The 19,677-nt window shown below is 41.6% G+C and overlaps 2 protein-coding genes across 4 annotated transcripts in view; both read right to left on the bottom strand.

The window, feature by feature from the left end:
• Positions 1-924: 924 nt before the first annotated feature.
• Positions 925-12,622, bottom strand: LOC109527480 (stromal membrane-associated protein 1-like). The gene is made up of 10 exons (XM_019889457.1): positions 12,505-12,622; positions 11,950-12,083; positions 10,405-10,490; positions 10,083-10,158; positions 9,890-9,955; positions 9,726-9,804; positions 4,674-4,804; positions 3,858-4,068; positions 2,130-2,467; positions 925-1,607 (listed from the first exon to the last, which is right to left on the bottom strand). Exons 1-10 carry the CDS (start codon positions 12,620-12,622, stop codon positions 1,473-1,475), a joined length of 1,374 nt encoding a protein of 457 aa, XP_019745016.1. The 3' UTR covers positions 925-1,472.
• A 674-nt stretch (positions 12,623-13,296) lies between these two features.
• The window catches only part of cenpk (centromere protein K), an 8,526-nt gene continuing 2,145 nt past the window's right edge, over positions 13,297-19,677 (bottom strand). The window contains exons 1-10 of one of the 3 annotated variants that reach the window (XM_019889459.1): positions 19,083-19,183; positions 18,828-18,929; positions 18,676-18,732; positions 18,372-18,435; positions 17,552-17,598; positions 17,398-17,480; positions 17,213-17,311; positions 14,868-14,992; positions 14,701-14,756; positions 13,297-14,019 (exon numbers count right to left, since the gene is read on the bottom strand). In XM_019889459.1, coding sequence (XP_019745018.1) covers positions 13,864-14,019; positions 14,701-14,756; positions 14,868-14,992; positions 17,213-17,311; positions 17,398-17,480; positions 17,552-17,598; positions 18,372-18,435; positions 18,676-18,732; positions 18,828-18,929; positions 19,083-19,121 — 828 coding nt within the window. In that variant the 5' untranslated portion in view covers positions 19,122-19,183 and the 3' untranslated portion in view covers positions 13,297-13,863. Of the gene's footprint in view, positions 14,020-14,700; positions 14,757-14,862; positions 14,993-17,212; positions 17,312-17,397; positions 17,481-17,551; positions 17,599-18,371; positions 18,436-18,675; positions 18,733-18,827; positions 18,930-19,082; positions 19,184-19,677 lie in introns of those variants that run through there. The other 2 variants (XM_019889458.1, XM_019889460.1) reach the window with 2 other exon arrangements.

Genomic DNA, 19,677 nt, shown 5'->3' with positions numbered 1-19,677 from the left:
TTTCTTGAGTGCTGATATATTGCGAGAGAGGGACTGGCGCTACCAGCCTATCGAAAACATGAACCCAAAATCGATTAGCTTGCATTTCACTTCTGACCTTATTTGAAATAGGTTTTCAAAGCTTTTAATTACTCAATCAATTTCACGCTGTACGACGATGTGTTTGTTCGCAAGAACTTATATCGCACATTTCATTAAATATTAGACAAACTGTTGGCCGTCAGCATGTGCAGTACAAGTGTGTTCCAACATATGATATTGGTGATCCAACGAGAAAGAGCAGTGCGTCTTCTGAGATGGCATCAATCAATTTGCGCATAGTCGCATGAGGCATGAAGCCATTCTTGCTTTCTTGATGCGGCATCTGGAACACGTATATGCAAAGTCTGCTATTTTATTAACTTTAATGACGCTATCATTGAGGCCACTGCAGTGAAAAAGAAAACCGACAAAGTATGAACCGGAGAACTAAAATGTAAAATAATTTAACACGTTTCTTTTTGTTTTATTCTTCCCATTTAGGCAGGGAGCCAGGGAGGCTCTGCCTCGCCACCCGGCCCTGGCTGCAAAAGACAACCACAAAGGTCTTTTGAAAACGTTTTGAGTTAGGTCCAAAACACAAGACGTAAACAATTTATAAATCTGTAGTGAGGGAACCTATAAAAAAGAAAAATTATATACAATGTCTATGCGGAATATTACATGTATATATACCTGTATATTCTACATATATTGTATCTTTATGCAGAATACCTTCCTGACAATCAACCAGAATGAAGACTTGTCTCCATGGTGAAAAACTGCAGATCCAACATTTGCATTGCATCTTCACATTTTACTTATTGTAAAGTCATACGACTTGTTAAGCGTAAACACGTGCCCCCTTTACTTTTCATTCATTAATTAAAGGAGAGATGACACATGCCACTGATCATGACTTTTATTTTTTTTCTATATAGGGGAACCACAAGTACTTTAAAAGAAGGTTATACAGCGCTGTACACTTGGGAGCAGTACAGACAGACCGGATTAGTCTCATCTTCTCCCTTTAAATACTATTTATTTAAATGTCCTATAATCTTATCCTGATACATTGATACAATAAAAGCTTGTGTAACTGGTCCTGCAGCTTTTCTGATATGTCAATACAATTTTTGTTGGGACTGTTATTTCCTTATATTTGTTGCCCAAAAAAATGGGAAAATAAAAGCGATGATCAAAAACCATACGACAGGCAGAATCTGCCAGGCTGTAAGACTCCCAATTCACTCACACAATAGAGAGAAAGAGAGAGAGAAAGTAGACGGAGAGTGGGCAAGTAGAGATCCTATTTTCATGTTCTTGAAGGCTGGTCCATGGTGGAAATCGACATCAGTTCGTGGTGAGGTGCAGAAAAACACAAAAAGAGCTTTTGCACCTTCTGCAACCACCACTCTTCCTCTGTCCATCCGTCCGTGGGCTCACCGAAAAGCTCACTTCCATAATTGTGTGCTCAGAGTTTGGCCGGATCCAGGTGCCGCCCAACCTCCCATGGCAGCTGGAGACTGAGTGAAGGCCATGTGTCCGGGTGCGCCGTTCAGATGCAAGCCTGACATCTGATGGTTCACCTGAGGATGGCAAACACATTCCGATCAATACTAGGGAAGGAAACCATAATCTTGACCAACAATCAATAACTCAATTTCTAGCACTGAAGTGATAAAACATAATTGGACACACCCTTGAGAATAAAATCAGATGGGAGTTAGGCCTCATCCTTAAAATGGACTTTGATGCACAACGCGAGACTAATAAAGGTTTTCTTATCTTATCTTAACTTTTTTTTCTTTTGGCTTTTCCTGTGTGACACACAGATTTTTTTTTTTTTGCATGTCTTGCCCTCTCGTGGTCAGAATTTCAACTGCAGCTTTCAACTACATCGTAAATCGGCCAAAGCTTTTACGTCCAGTCATTCATTCCCTGTACGGTAAAACACTTGACATTAAAATTTTTGGCCTATTGCGAACAGTTTTGGCTGGGACGTTTTTCTTGTGTCGATTTTAATACCACACCGAACAAATAATTCTCCATCCATCCATTTCCATCCATTTGGGCAGTGACTTTACAGAGCTGTAGCATCACAGTGATACCTGAGCCATGTTCCACTGAGCTTGTTGCCCAGGCTGGATAGCGTACATGCCCTGGGCAGGCACCATGCCGGCAGGCATCGCACCGCCATGTGGCGCCATCATTCTGGGGGCCATGCCCATCACACCGCTAGCAGGTGCATTTCCCATGAAGCCATTGGGCATGGTCATCCCAACCATCATTCCCGGACTGGGCCCCATCATAGCTGCTCCACTCTGTGCCATCATGGCACCCATGACGGTTGTCGGTGGCACGGCCGTGCCCATGCCGGGGAAGGCCTGATAACCAGCAGAGGTGTGGACAGGAAACTGCATCTGAGAGGGTCCCATGAACATGCCAGCTGATGGAAAGAAGACATTACGCAAATCATAATGTTAATTTACCATGACATACAGGTTTGCTCATGTTTAGAATGTACACAACTCAGTAGGGAAGCACATGCAGTGTGTCTACAGTTATTTCTCCTTAAGCCTTCATTCAGCAACTTTTGCACTGGTGTTACCAATGGACTCAGACTGACGGATGGAAGGCCAGTGATTTGATCAGGCACTCTAATATATTAAGTAACTAGATGGACCTTTGAATTGTAAAATGTCATACCAATCGTTCTTCATGTTAGATAAGCTTTTATAGATTAATAGAAAGCCCACATTGTTTAGCTCTTTGTAACTATTGACATTTACGGCATTGGGGGACTTTTTTTCAGTTTGAGTTTGAAACGTCTGACTGTTTCTGAACGCATCTCGTGTCTCGAGGAATGCAAGAGATGTCACTGTTTAATGTACTATTTCCGTTATGACGCTATCCATTTGAAACACAAGTTGAGTGTGTTACAAATGATAATACAAATATTCGATCACAACTGTCGACCTGCCTGCTACATGGCACGAGTGATCCAAGTGATCAGCCGCAACATACACAATAAAGCCATTTCCGTGTTTTCAGATGTAGAGATCGCTTGTCCGTTTGAGACCCACCCGGCTATATACAGTGCTTAACATGAGTAGTAGCTAACAGTATTTATAATTCCACATGTACATTGCTGTGAAAGTATTTGCCCCCTTCCTGATTTCTGTGTTTGTTGTGTACTAATCACAGACAATGGTTTCAGTTCATCAAACCAATTTTAATACCACGGTTTAGGCTTTTTTTTACGCAGTCCCAATTTTACTTTCAAACGGAAGACATTCTCAGAAAAACCAATGCTGCAAATAGTAGAAACTTCTTGCTCTAACTTGGTGCATCAGTAAAAACAAATATTTGCATTGGAAATTGAACCCAATTCGGTTACATTAATAATGCATGTTTTGTTGAAAAAGACCTGATTATGTTACACATACAGTGCATTTGACAATAAAGTTGTACTTGAACAAAACAATAAATAAGAACTTAAGAATTTTTCAACCCCGCCCAAAACCTCTAGAGGGGTACCTGCCTTCAAGCTTGTTGGCGCTGATTACTACAATCAGCTTTGGCCGAGCTGTTTTGATACTCTACACTCACATAATGACGAGCTCTCGCGTGACACGAGAAGTCACACGAAATTAGGGGTAAAAAAAAAGTCAGATTAAAAGGATCGATTTACGATTTTATGAATCGATATTCGGCTATGGAAAGGATAATCAAATGGATTAATCTTTTTTTTTTAAACCCAGCTCTGCTCATAACATGGCCCTTTGGAGGTTTTATGTCGGTAAGTTACAACATAACGTAACTTGGTGTCCGCTTACCAGCTGGAGCCTGTGGCGACATGTTGTTAGTTCCATAGAGTGACAAGATGGAGTCCTTGGACATTGGTTTCTTTGCATGATCTTCTGTCTTGGTTGCGCTACTGCTATCATTGAACAGGTCAAGCTCGCCGTGTCCGGACCCTGGCGTGCCTCCGCCCACTGCTGCCTGTGGGCCTTGTGTAGGAGTGCCTGCAACACTGCTGGAGCTCACCTAGATGAAAAACAGCCAAACATTTAGAGCGAGATTGGACGGCACCAGGTTCGTGCTGAATTCACATGGTGTAGACTTATTTTTTTCTAACTCCAGTGACACTGCAAATATTGTTTGGATGCATATTAAGTACCCATGAGTTAGTTGCAACAACAACGAAGTAAACAATAGCAAATATCAATATTAAACATTTTGTATGCATCTTGACACGGATGACCATTCTAGTCTTTAACTGTCGTTCAGATTCACAGAGCCTTGAAAACATATTCATGGCTTGGGTTTTTTTTCACATCTTGTGACCTTACAATCACAAACTTGAATGTATTTGTTGAGATTTTATGTGAGAGACCAACACCAAGTAGCACATAATTGACAGCTGAAACCACCCATGTCCAGATTCAGTCAATTTCAACTTTTTTTCCTCACAAATCAATATTATTGGTCAGTCCCCACCCCGCGTGCATCTGTTATGGTGTGCATTCTTTGACCATGCATTGATAATGGCTTAAGATGCAAGCAGTTTTTTTTTTTTTTTTTTATGCGATGGTTTTGGAGTTGTGAGGATTCCGCCTGATGCCAGCAATATGGTGGATTGTAGGTTGTACCTGGGGAAACTGAGCAGTTGACGTGGAAGATGGTAGGGGGTTGGATACCATAGGACCAAATATGTCCAGGTCATTGTTGTTCTGACTTGTGCTGGTGATCCCATTGTTGCTTGGTGCAGCTGCCGGTGCGTCTGCCAGAGAAAAGTGAAAAGACTGGTTTTACAGGTGGAAAAAGCTTATCACACAAGGTAACAGAGCACTGTCAGACACACACACGCACAATTATTCAGTTAGACAACGACTAACTAGAACAGGGGTGGGCAAAGTTTTTGGCTCGCGGGCCACAATGGGTTCTAAATTTTGACAGAGGGGCCGGACCAGAAGCGCAGATGGATGGAGTGTTTTGGTAACCCCACCTCACAGGAGAAAAAAATATATATCATGGGATATGGAGAAAACATGTGCTTTAATTTCAAATGAAAATGAACAAAAGCATTACAACAAAAGATCTGTCTTTAAAGCCCCACAGTATTTAGCTATTTATTGAAATGAGTCTTCAAACACTGAAAATTAAATGAATAAAAAATATTTTTTTTGTTACTAACAATTTCTATTTTAAAGCACTGCAAGTTCTGTTACCTTCAGGATATCATCATCACTCTCCTCCTGACTGTATTTATTTCAAAAACAGTAAGAGATTCAGATGTACTTATCCTGCTCCTTCTTTTCAGTTTGTGTCTCCAGTGCCAAAGGTCAACAATGATCAGCGCAAGGACGGAACATTGATAACGCGCCACTGTGGAGCGCGTTATATTTGATCTGGTGCACATTGTTTGTTTTGAGAACGTGCGTTCATTTGCGCACCACTTATGTGCGCTCCTTAACAGAAATGACATGTAACATATAAGGCTTACTGAACTAATTATTTTCCAAAGCATTTTTTGCATAATACAAAGGAGAAACTTTTACTTTCAGTGGGAACAGTGCTGTTGGTCCCCCTTTTTAGCCAGTGCATCAAAGTCTGGAGTGAGTTTAGTTGTAGCAATTCTCAGGATGGATCTGAGGTGTTGGTCTGTTAATTGGGATCTGTGGCTGGCCTTGTTGATGTTCATGATGCTGAACGTCTGTTCACACACGTAGGTCGAGCCGAACAACACCAGCATCTTCTGCGCTGTCCTCCGGAGATTTGGAAATGCGGCTTCATTGAGTGAAGCATAAAAGTCATTCGGTTTCAGAGAGTTGAACTTCTCTTTTAAGACTGGGTCGGACTGAAGTTCGATCAGTTCGAGCTGCAGCTCCCCTGGAGCTGTTTCGGGGTCTTGTGACAGGGGACAGGCCACCAACTGAAGTGACTTGTCAATTTTTTCAAAATCAGAAAACCGACGGCAGAATTCTCCATGCAGCGCATCTAATGACTTGCTGTATTTCTTCACTTTTGCGCCGGCCTCTTTCAGCGTGGCTAGTGTGGGAAAATGTGTGAACGACTTATTTAAAATTTGCCTGGAGAATAAAACCAGCTTGGATTTGAAGGCTTTCACGTTTGTGTACATGTCCTGCACAAACTGATCCTTCCCCTGTAGTTTCATGTTGAGCTCATTCATGTGTGAAAATACGTCCGCAGCAAACGCCAAGTCACACAGCCAGCTCTTGTTGCTCAGCTCAGGAAATTCGTCAGCCTTTCCCTGTAACTCCAAAAATGCACCAATCTCCTCTTTGAGCTCCCATACTCGTTGAAACACTTTGCCCAAACTTAACCAGCGGACTCGGGAGTGATAAAGCAGGTCCTGGTGATCCGCATCAGTTTCCTCCAGAAACGTAATGAACTGACGGTGCTGAAGTCCCCTTGCGCGAATAAAGTTGACGAGTTTCACGACAGGATTCACAACATGATTCAGCTGTAATACCGATTTACATAGAGATTCCTGGTGGATGATGCAGTGGAGAAAAGTAACATCCTGGTCAGGATTTTCATCTTTGACTTTATTCTGGATTCTCCTCAGCAGGCCAACGTTTTTCCCCGTTAAATTCGGAGATCCATCTGTGGTGACGTTGATAAGTTTACTCCAAGGGAGCTTCATATTTTCGATGACAGCAGACACCCGGTCAAACAAGTCTTCTCCCCGTGTTTGTCCTTTCAGAGACTCCATTGTCAAAAACTCCTCCGTTATTTCAAAAGTGTCGTTAATCCCTCGGATAAAAATGAGGAGCTGAGCAGTGTCTTTGACATCGTTGCTTTCATCCAGTGCTAATGAATATAACGTGAATGACTCCGCCTTTTTATTTAAGTTGCTGGTGATATCTTCATCTATTAGTTCCACACGGCGAGTCACTGTCCTGCGCGATAAACTGATTTTTTCAAATTTGTCTTTGCTCTCTGGGCACAAGACACTTGCTGTCTCCACCATACATTCTTTTAAAAACTCGCCTTCAGACAGAGGCTTGCTGGCCTTTGCCAGTTTGAATGAAAGCATAAAACTTGCCTTGGTACTTGACTCCTGAATGGCAGTTTGGCGGTAAAAAAAGTTTTGTTGAGCCTGTAAATTCGCCGCCAACTTCTGAGCAGTAGCTTCCCGTCCTTTCGTTGACAGCTTGCTAGCATAGTTAGCGTGCTTTGTAGTGAAGTGACGGCTAATATTATATTCTTTAAAAACCGCCACAGTTTCCTGACATATCAGGCATACAGCAGACGATCGGTGTTCAGCGAAAAAATATTTAGTTATCCACTCCTTCTTGAACACTCGACATTCTCTGTCCACTTTCCTTTTCCTAGGTCCGCTCATCTCTACAGAAGGACTGAGGGGTCAAAAAGCAAACATCGAGTACCGTAATATGCGGAACCTCAACAAAGTCAATGTAACTAGAGTGCGCCATCTAGTGGGAACACATTAGAATTGCAGAGTGCGCCATCTAATGGGAACACATTAGAATTGCAGGGAAAATAAAACATTAACAAAGTTTATTTATTTAATTTCTTCAAGTTCGGCGGGCCGGATTAAAACGTTTGGCGGGCCGCATGTGTCCCCCGGGCCGTAGCTTGCCCATGCCTGAACTAGAATATGCAATGTTTCCCCACGAAGACAGACTAAGTCCAACTTTTGTTTAGCGAGGTCAGAAAAAAAAAAATCCCTCAAACCATGGGCTCACTGACCATAATACATTAACTGCAACCCGTCTCCTCTTTAAATAATGCATTTCATCAAGCATCAAGCCAATATGGTCCGGCACTGATGTGACTTTTTAGTGACCCTTTCCTTTTCGCCATGTTGAAACACAAAAAGTCAGCAACGAGCGTCAGTGACTGAATCAGCAACTTCAACTTCCTGTCAGAGCAAGGCTTTCAGTGGTTCACTGCTTCAACATTTCTGGATGAACACATAACTTTGCATTGCAAAGAACATCCTGTAGTCCATGACTGTTGCCTGTGAGCTGTTCATGAGAATTTACAAACAACACAGTTCCTCTGCAGCTTTGGAGAATCAACATTGACACGATGGCTTTTGAACATACACTGTCTAAAGTTGTGAAGGGTACCAAAAATATTCAAATACTGGACCGAGAGGGTGGAGCTAGACAAGCTGCAGGGTGTTGATTACTCAACAGACAATCGTCAATTGTGTGAAACAACAGGAATGGGCAGGACAAAAAAATGTCTTTCCCCCAGCCTTTTTGTGTAATGAATGAGTAATCAGAAGGCAGAACACAAAATGCTGGATGCCGTCCACTGTTACCGTTTGTTGAGTGAGTCACACTCCACTCCTTTGTTGAATTCATTAGAGGTTAAAACATTATATGACGTCATCTCATACAGACATCGCCATCAAGGATTAGCTGCCAAACTACAACAGAAAGCTGAATTTAATGTGAAGGGAGAAAATGGCAAACGGAAGAGCATTTGTCTTATTTTCCTCCTCGAATGTAGTTCAACTTGGTATGATGATGCAGTGCAAATCACGGTATGTCCCTCAGACAGAGAATACCATCACAAGCCTCCTCATACATAATTTTCTGACACAGAATACACCTTACCAAACTATCAAAGTCAATGCTTGGGGGCCAGATCTGGCCCGCCACATCCTTTGATATGGCCCAGGAAAGCAAATCAAACATATCAACCTCCATGTGGCGTGGAAAATTTCAAATTCACATATGTAATAAAGAAGCTATTGTAAGCATTTTTGTGACCAAACCCCTCATTACAGTCACTTAAACAATAGTTGAATGAACCATTATTCTTGACTTCTTTATATGGGTTGACAGTCAATAACAGCCCTCCAAGGAAAACGGTGACTACAATGTGGCCCCGAGACAAAAATGAGTTATATCTTAATTAGAGGTAAGATTGGGCCAAAGATCCGGCCCGACCCGACCCGGCCCGCGGGTATTAAAGCCCGACCCGGCCCGAGCCCGACCAATTAACTTGATTTGCAGACCCGGGCCCGAAGCAAACCCGAAATTTCATATTTTATTTGTGACGACTCGGGAGGAGGAGGGGTGATTTATGATAACAAATTAAAGCCTGTCTTTTGTAACGAAATCTAAGTTAAACGAAACTGTGTAAACATTTACATCTTTTATATTTCTGTTTCTGCAGAGGGTACATTAACCGACAATTTTCCATCATTGACGGATTTTTTTAAGAGTTGACGGGAAAAATTTAAGGCCGTCCGTCATTTTGACGGGTTGAAAATTGGGCCATACACTACAGCAGCAGTACGTCCTTAAGAATCTAGCGCGGCACTTTGAGAGAAGCAGCGAGACAAAGAAGAACAATGACGGATGGATAATAGACAGAGACATGAAGGAGTTCTTTGAATTGTCATTGCACGAGTTTAGTACAGTACGTGTTGTGATGAGATGACTTTTGTTTTTTTGCGAACCACGGTCTCTCGCGGCCAAAACTATTCACGGCCTCGAAACGCCTCAGCGCACTGTGATGTTTGGGTAGCAACATCACAGTGATATTTATTTTTTAAAAAGTCAGCGAGAGAGAAGCCCGGCCCAACCTGACCCGAAGCAATGATTGACATTTTAGGCCGAGGTTGTGCTCGGGTTTAAGATCTTACCTCTAATCTTAATCGATACATGGTTGATGAAAAAGAGAAGCAGACTCACCAAGTGCTAGTAGGTTCACTGAAGGTTCTGATGACTTAACTGGGCTGATTTTAGGGACTGGCCTTGACTCTTCATTTTTCTTAAAATAATAAGTTAACAGTCATTTAAGATGATAAATTGCTGAAATCTGAGAAAGCTGTGCGAATGTGCGTATGAGAACTTACCTTGGTGTAAGAAGACACCTTGCTCCCTCGCTCTGACTCCTTCTCTTTTTTCACACAATCTTTAGGCTGAGAAAACAAGCATTCAAAAAAATAAAATAAATGAGTTATGTTTGTTTGAGCCCAGAAAAAAATATATATAAATTGATTTAAGAGTGGCCAAATAGTCACACCAGACAACAAAAAAGGAACATACACTGCCTCCATTGGTCACATTCATGTTGTAGTATTTCTTCTTCTCATATTTATCCCTGATGAAGAATTCAACTGCTCTGAGGCCAGAGTCAAGGAAACACTGCAGGATAGCGGCCCTCCGGGACCGGATTTGCCCACCCCTGCTCTACAGGGTAAGCGGTGTTGAAAATAGATGGATGGGATTATTTTGACAATGGTTTGCAGTGTAGCTCTGCACTGTATGTCATTGTTATGGCTCTTGTGCCGGTGCATCGAAAATTGTGGCCAATGAATTCATACAAATCACATGACACTTTCAGGTAAGTGCAGATCGTGAAAGATACTGGTCTGTTTGAGGTCGTCTGAAGTTTGCAGGAAGGTCGGCCTCATAAAGCTGCCTGGCCTTGGTGTTTCCCATATCCTGTATACGCTGAAAAAAGAAGAGAGCACAGAAGGGTAAAGACAGAAATACAGGGCACTTCTTCAGTACATGCTCACAGTATTCATGTTTGTAACAAGTAAAAGCTGTCAGACCATCAGAATGACAATCAAATTACTGACATTATCAGTTTTTGGATTCAAAATGTGACATTAACTTAACATGGGACTACAGATGAAAATTGGCCGATAGCTATAATCGGGCATATTTACGTCTAAATGTTCATTAATATGCAACGCCACTTTTTAAATGAATAATAAAATAATACAAAATTATTTGTGTAAAATTTGGGCCTGTTTACATGAACAAAAAGCTGATCAACTAGTAGGACGCCTTAAGGCCTTTTCACACAAATGTCCGCCGGGTTCTGAGGGTTGACGTAGTAACATACCAGGAAGTAAACAGGGAGGCTTTTCACATGGGTTTAGACGAGAAGTAGATTCCACCTTGGCAAGACGTACCCATCATTGCAGTGAAAAAAAAAAGCCCTGGCTTTGCTCATTTTCAGGAGGGGAACGAGACAAGTACCAGAAGAAAATGGCAATGGTGCATCACATCAAGGCTCGCCAGGAACATGGACATGTTAAGCTCGTTTATGAGCTACCATTTCTAATGCCGTTTAATGTAAAAGCCCATCAAAATATCACATAGAATCACTCTGCCAGCCGTTCTCCTATTGGAGAGCGAAACGGCAGCGCTTTGTCATGTGATGGACTTAACCAAGATTTATCCACTCCTGGGTTACAAGGCTCACATAGTATGACATTTTTCGTTTTTTTATCAAATGTTTTAATCAAAGGCATGATTGTAAATACTGATTATAAATACTATGGAATATCTTTTAGTTTTCGCATAACCTGTTCTGGTTTTTTACTGGAGGAGACACGCTGCTTTTGCTGCATAAACTGTGGAAGTAGTAAGCAGTACTAGAAGAACAAGAAGATTTGTCGATCCTAAAATAGTGGTGACAAACTGTAGTTTTAGCAGTGACGTACTGTAATTTAACAATGACGGAAGCACCGCCAAAGTATTGACAATGGACTGCCTGACGGTCCTAAAATATTGGTGATGGGCTGTAATTTAGCGATGACAGAAGCGCTATTCAAATAACAATGACGGACTGATGATTTTTGTGAGATTCACCTTTAAATAATGATGGTACTTACGATGACGGACGTGTGCCCTGGCCACTGACTAATGATGGACAGGCAACATTTTATAATTGTCCACTTCTGTCACTGGCATTAATAGAACACACATTTGATTGTAATAATACCCTGCAGCACCCCTGATGAACTGCTGTGCCCCCGTGATTAGTAATCACAACCTACTGTATTCACCCACTGCATTATGCATGTTGTAGTACATTGTGCTTTGAAAATTTCTATGATAAAACACGACGGGAAATAAAAAGGCAAACCTTATAGCAGGAACATTAACACGACCGTACCTGGATTTGATCTGAGGTCCATTGGTCCAAGTTGACTGACTTCACTCGGGATATGTGGACACCAAGGTTCCTGTGGATGCCCGCACACCGAATGCAGATAAATACTCCCAGGTTCCAAGACGCCCATCTCGGACCTGACAAAGGAAAGAGGGCCCCATGGTGGACCGGACTAGTAAGAAGTGGCATAAGATCAAAGCCCAAACACTACTCTTGCACCCTACATCTTTCTGTGACGTGACATTGAAGCTTTAGAACTGTCTGAATTAATACGTGATAAACATGCTGTGTGATGTTTCTAGGAGTAGAAACGGATTCATTGTGAAAGGACATGATGCGTGCTCTTGCGAAGACGAAACGGGTTAACCTGTTAGCGAGGCACTTAGTTTAGCTTCAAGGGACGCGGCGTCAGCTGACTGTCGGAGCCGCTTCCGTACCTCGCAGTCGCCTTATGTAGGCTTACAGATGCTACGATTGTTCTTAACGCGTACCCTAAAATATAAATCGACGTTTTGTGTGGCAAAATGTAACAAGTACTCGACATCGTGAATGTCGCACCTTTCGCCTCGCAGTCGGCACAATACTTGTTGTCTTCCTCTCTGAGCATTTTGGACAGGATGGCCTGGTGCTGCTCGTTCAGTTTCTGGGCCTTCTCTCTCTCTGAGCGGGTCGTCATGTTCACTTCTTCTGTTGAATGTATCGAATAAAATAGTAACTACAACAATCCGTCGATAGTCAAGAAAAGGTACCGATAAAAGACCATAATCAGCAAGGCGAACGCCTCCGACTGGTATGAAGACACCCGGAACCGGAATCACTTCTCCGCCCACGGGAATTCGCAAACTGACGCGTCGGCCAAATGGGATTGGACAGCCGCAATGACGTCGAATGACTCACTGAGTTTCTTCACGTTTCGGACCAAAGGAACTGTTATGCTTGGTTTCAGGATGTTAAAATTTAATCATGCAACTTTTACACAATACAATCACAATCCGTGACAACCATTATACGTGTAGGGTGGTCATATGAAAAAACAAAACCCTGTACTGTACGCTACAACAGCTGGACGACACACTTCATTAGGTACACCTGAAAAATCTAATACCAGAGCTGCGAGTAAAGTGATTCCTTGCCCCAATTTATGAGTTTTTCGACTAATGAGCCGTCACTGGGTCAATTTTCGTGCTTTGTCTTGCGAGTCACAATTTGAATTAAGAGCGATCATTAGATACGCCCCTCCTCGAGTGAAGGGAGCAATCGAAAAGGAGTCACTGATGCACTTTCAGCCATTAACTGAATAGGACACACACTCAAACACAAAATGAAAAAAAAAAATCACAAGAGCACAAGAAGACGCCAACACAGAACAAACTTTATTGCAAATGGACAAGCGAAGCTGGAGATAGGCTCCAGCATGCCCGTGACCCTCGTGACGATGAAGTGGTTCAGATAATGGATAGATGGATGGATGAATAATCATAATTTAATATGTAAAATCGTAATATATTTGGTAATAGTTATAATTCAATGGTTAGGTTAAAGGTGGAATATTCTTCTGAAATGTCAGAGCTATAAATTACAACACATGATAAAAGCCATCGTTTTTGTACGTCAAAAAAAAAAGTTTTTATGTCAAGATCAAAAATACATTAAGGGACACAAAGCCTTCATTGATTAAAAATTTGCTGACCAGTGTTATTCAGCTCAAAATTGCCATTAAAATTAGCATGCAGTATTGTTTTTGAAAAAGACACTTTCATCGGATCCCAATAGATTGTGCGGCTGAGCCACCAAAGGCAATTTGGCATATGAGAATTGTATACATGCAGCTAAAGCAACACAAATATAAATTAGGAAGGACAAGGAAAAGCAGGTTCAGGATTGGTCCATTTAATTAATGCAAAATACACCACAGCTTCAGAAAAAAGTTTCCAGGCGAATCTTGAAGTTATTCTCCCGATGTCTTACAGCGATTCCATGGCGGAGCAGCATCTCTACATACGGTGGCCAGAAAGTGGAGTCTATTGCCACATACGGGTCATGTGGCGTGTTCAGGGCCTTGTTCATGAGCAGCTGCAGGATATAGAGGAAGAAGTTCATATGATTGAACACTCTCTCCATCCTCACAGAACAAAGCAAAAGGTCTTTTTAACCTTGGAAGAAGAAGGCATATCGTGTCGGCACAGTGACTTCAATAAGTAACTTTAGTCTGGAAACAGTAATTTATTAGATTATTAGTGATTTACTCAAGCATCTGTGGTGGAAATGTGCGCGGCTAGCCAATCGAAGTCCCCCGTTAAACATTGGTTTTCAAGTTGAAATGAACAGAATCCACCAATAAATGAAAGACGAAGTAAACAAGGAGTAATAGTAACACATTGACCAAACGTACAGCTAAAAGCGCAGCTGATGGGCAGCCATGATTTCCAAAGACGAAGCTATTTTGGCAAGAGAAGTTTCTCCCCTAACGGTATCTCCCGAACGACATGGCGGAGGAAGCTGTTGTGCACAGTATGTCGTCAAAAACAAGGAAATCCAACAAACTCGTTGAAGCATTTGAACATGTAGCAACCAAGTGATCAAGTGAAAAGCATGAAAATTCGAGCAGTTTGTTGCTGATGCTATTTTGCATACAGCGGTCAATGACTCATTCATTCAAATAATATCTAAGAAGCGCAATGACGCAACAATCTCTTAAGTCTTCATAATTCTGAGTGTTGAAAATTTAGTCGTAAGTAGTGCAACAGAACTCACCTCCAGAATATCACTGAGGGGAATTAAGTCTTCATTTACTTCATTTGGAATGTTCTGGGGAAATTGGGAACATGATGAGCTACAGTATATCAGACTTGGAAACACCATAGTTTGTGTCTCATCTTCAACAACATGGTGATAACACCAGAAAATTGAGCACACCTTCTTGTTTGTTTTGAGGTCATTGCATGGAGGAGGAACATGTTTTTCTAGGATGTCTCCCAGAGACTCCATCAGCTTTTCCTTGTAGTCTTTCATTTTATTGATCTTCTCCTTGGTTTCCAGCAGAACACTAGAATCCACGTCGACACACACAAACCACAATAATCACACTTTTTACTAGTTTTCTATGAGTTTTAAATACTTGTAGTTTGCTGCAGTAACGTATTTTTAGACTGTTAAATGGACGAAAACCTAGTGCAGTGGCTTTTCGCTAGCTCACACCGGTTCACATCTGTAATGAATGACAAGAAATTGAAACCGTTCAACCCCAGTAACCAGTTGGGCATAGTGATTGACAAGTTTCCAAACTTCAAAGTGTATAGATCCCTGGTAACATTATTTTATGAATCATTGATGCAACCCGGCGGCCTGGTGATCCAGTGGTTAGCGCATCTACGTCACAGTGCAGAGGCACCGGGTTCAATTCCATCTTCGGTCTCCCTGTGTGGAGTTTGCATGTTCTCCCCGGGCCTGTGTGGGTTTTCTCCGGGTATTCTGGTTTCCTCCCACATTCCAAAAACACACATGGCAGGCTGATTGAACACTCAAAATTGTCCCTAGGCGTGAGTGCGAGCGTGGATGGTTGTTCGTCTGTGTGTGCCCTGCGATTGGCTGGCAACCGCTTCAGGGTGTCCCCTGCTTCCTGCCAGAAGACGGCTGGGATAGGCTCCAGCACCCCCCGCGACCAATGTGATTGGAAAATGAATGGATGGATTTATTCAACCCGTTTTAACCTTTAACCTTCATTGAGCTGCAAGTTGGCAATTTTGCCAGTTCAAGCTCTAATTGTAATATATACAAGTTGCACTTGAATATACCAGAGATGAAAGTGGACTTTCCTGAAAATTCCGGAAAAAAGAAAAAATTATATATATGCCGTGTGTGTGTGTATACACACACACACACACTATAGGGGCGCCCGACCCGAATTTTGGGTTCGGGTCGGGCTTCTCTCTCGCTGACTTTTTTTTTTGTTTGTTTCTCTCTCGCTGACTTTTTTTTTTTCGAGGCCGTGAATAGTTTTGGTCACGAAAGACCGTGGTTCGCAAAAAAAAAAAAAAACAGAAGTGGCGTCACCACAACACGTACTGTACTAAACTCTCGCAATGACAATTCAAAGAACTCCTTCATATCTTTATGATCCAGCCGTCATTGTTCTTTTTTGTCTTGCTGCTTCTCTCTCTTCAATCGCAGCGCTCGATTCTTAAGGACGTACTGTTGTTGTGAATGGCCCAATTTTCAACGCGTCAAAATGATGGACTGCCTTAAATTTTCCCCGTCCACTCTGAAATAAAATCCGTCAATGATGGAAAATTGTCCGTTAATGTAACCTCTTCAGAAACAGAAATATAAAAGGTGTAAATGTTTATCCAGTTTTGTTTAACTTAGATTTCGTTCCAAAAGAAAGGCTTTGTTATCAGAAATCACCCCTCCTCCTCCCCCCGAGTCCTCACAAATAAAATATGAAATCTCGGGTTTGCTTCGGGCTCGGGCCTGCAAATCAAGTTAAGTGATCGGGCTTATGCACCCTTTGTGGCTTCCATTATCGCCGACATTTCGAAATCTCAGAGATATGGCGAGGCCATGAGAATGCGAGGCGAGGGTATTACTGTTGTGGTGACGCCACTCTAGCTAGTCCGCTGCTCTCTGCTGTGCGTACGTCAGCGCGAACATGTGCGCAAGCGCGTCTTTTGATTTCAACCAATCAGCGCCGACGCAACGACGTCACACACGACAACAGCTAAGCTAAGCTAGCCGAGATGACACTCGAAGTCGGACGGACACGTTTTTCTGCCAATCTGTGTGTTTCCCTTTTTGTCCAAATATATTTTTTACGACAACTGTCTTGTCCACGGTGTCTTTTATTCGTTCCACTGGGGTTTAGTAAGTGTGTTTATAAAGAGACGAAAATCTCTTCTCTGTTACTAGTGTTAGTGTCTCAACATGGCTACGCTCGTTAAAGCAAAACAACGAACTCAAACGCGTCTTCGTTCAATGTTGTCAACTAATATCGGGATTAATTTTAGGCAAATTTTCCTCAATTCTCCGGAGAGATTTTCATAAAAATTTGAAAAACCCGGAATTCCGGAGGACTTTCATCTCTTACTTGTACTGTAAATCACAGGACCAGCCAAACTATGAAAAAAAAGTGCAATGTATAGTCCGGAATATACAGTATTACAAAATATAGAGTGGGCTGAGCATTTAGCAGCACAAAAATAAGTTTGTGTTCAATAGTCTTGCATTGCAAAAGAGCAAAAGTATCCATTTCACCGAACGTCACCCTCACCTGTGCTCTGATAATTTCTCACTTTGTTCTTGTAGTCGCTTAGCATGCTCAGTGGCAGCACTGAGCACCTGTCCTTTTTCCTCCAACCACTTCTGTTCACTTTAACACACAATTGACACGAAACCATGAACAAAACACCTCCCAAGAGAAAGTAATGCATGCATGCGATTTAAAAGATCACGTACAGTTCTTTCGTTTCTCGCAGCTTGTCCCGCTTTGCTTCATAGCAAGAGAGAACCATCTCAAGTTCAGAGCATACCTTGAGCATCTGTGCAAAACAGAGCGGGCATGTCAGAAGCAGTCTCCTTTTTCAGTCCTGTACTTTTCTTGCACATGTACCTCCTCTTTTCCAGCTTTAAGTAACACTTCAGAGTTTTCTGCCAGCACTACATGGATTAAAACAAACACACAAAATTAATATGATACAATTCCCCCAGTTTACTAGTGTATACAGTACATGAATTTGTTTGTTGGTGAGGAAGTCAACATAAACTGCAAAACTTTGGAGAAAAAGTGGTGAAGGTGTTCTACCCTTTTTTTCCAACTTGTGTGAAACTGAGTTATTTCTTGGGTACTGATTAATGCAAAAGGCTCCCAGATTGAGACACAATTTGGAAATGACAATGCTGAAATTCCATGCATGCCTTGATAATTTTATTATCATATGTTATCCATATTTGATTATATTCATTGATATGAAGGAATTGATTTTGTTGATTATTTCTCACAATAATTAGGAAACAGATAAGTATCAATTTGTAGCACTTGATTTCTGTCACTCTCTGCCAGTGTTAACATGTACATCACAAATGATCACCTCTGTAACATTCCTAGAAAATCAACGTCAACGACTGTTGAGGTACTTTTTTTTTTTTTGAAAGAAGAAGCTCACTCGCGGACTACTCATGTGGTCCTCGAGGACTACCTGGTGCCCGTGGACACCACATTGGTGAACACTGGTCGATAACAAATGAACAAATAAGTTAGAGGCTGAACTGGGCAGACATCAGCATTGAGTGTTGTTCGAGTTTAGATTTATTCTGAGTGTGTGTCACTGAATGATCTTATTCTAACTTTTTCACCATACATCTTGAAGATTATGTTACAATTTATGTGTAAACAGTCATATTTATATCCAAAAGTTCCAATGGTTACTTACGCCTCGGTTCCACTGTAACCCACTGCTTCATTTCCGCTTTGGTTACTAACAGCCGATTAACGGACTAAAAAAAAAAGAAAAAATACATTTGTCATTACAAAAAAAAAATCACCATTGCTTTGAATTCATTAACTAGCCCAGGCCACATTGAAGAAATACTGATCAATCTAAAAATACGCTGCAATACGGTATGCAGGAAGATAAAAGGAAATACCAAGCACTCAATTATTTCTACCCTAACTGTATGTGGGGTATCGACTGAAGCGTATCTAAAAAAAAAAATCAAAATGTGCAGCCAGCTCACCTGCGCTTGATTATTTTCACATTGGTCTGGCTCACATAAAATGATCTTGTTTTGAAGCTGCAACAGGGCAAGTATTTTGTTCAGTTTCCACAGAATTGTCATTTCAGTGCTCAAAATCAAGAATATAGGTACAATACTAATGCATAAATCACCTTATCGAGCTGAGCAAACTGTTGCTCACATTGGTTCACTAGCTCCACCTGGGCAGCTTCTGACAGTTCCGTTAGAGCCTGGTTGCCCTGTTTAACGTCATCCTGCAGACATAGAAGCAATTTTGAGTAGGAGGTGAAGTCATGTCAACAGTTCATAGTCATTGGTGTAATGTTTCAATTTTCAATATTCAACAAACATAAAACATATACCCAAGAGTCGTTGCTGTTGTTTATTTTTTCCCAGAAGTGTTTTACCTTGAAAAAGTATATAATCCATTCCCTGGGTCTGATCATCAAGCCACTATTAGTGTCTCAAATCGGGCAGTATGATTTACTGTATCATAGGTGTCAAACTCAGGTCCTGGAGGGCCGCTGCCTTGCATGTTTTCCAAGTCTCCCTGTTGCAACACACCTGATTCAAATTAAGAGGTTCAATGTCAGGCTTCCGCAGCGCTTGCTGATGATCTGATCATTTGAATCAGGTGTGTTGCAACAAGGAGACTTGGAAAACATGCAGGACAGCGGCCCTCCAGGACCTGAGTTTGACACCTATGTACGATATGGTTTGTTTCCCCAAGTCTTCTTCCGATATATTTTTGTAATAAACACAAGCAATACATTGATCTGTATTACATACATCAATATACAGTGGCGGACCCTGAGGGCCAGCAAGGCCTTCTCTGCTGGCCTAAACATTCTCAGAAAAGTAAATTTACTTTTCTGAGAATAACATAAATTTGTTATTTTATTTTCATAAATATGTTAACAAAATTATTCTCTGTATTCTTTACGTCATATTATTTCCACTTAGTTGAGTGGCTTTCAATGTTATTTTAAATAACATTGAAAG

Source organism: Hippocampus comes, unplaced genomic scaffold, assembly GCF_001891065.2.
Source record: "Hippocampus comes isolate QL1 unplaced genomic scaffold, H_comes_QL1_v1.1 scaffold86, whole genome shotgun sequence".
NCBI lineage: Eukaryota > Metazoa > Chordata > Actinopteri > Syngnathiformes > Syngnathidae > Hippocampus > Hippocampus comes.
Note: the sequence above shows the minus strand (reverse complement) of the source record. Positions and strands in the feature narration are given on the sequence as shown.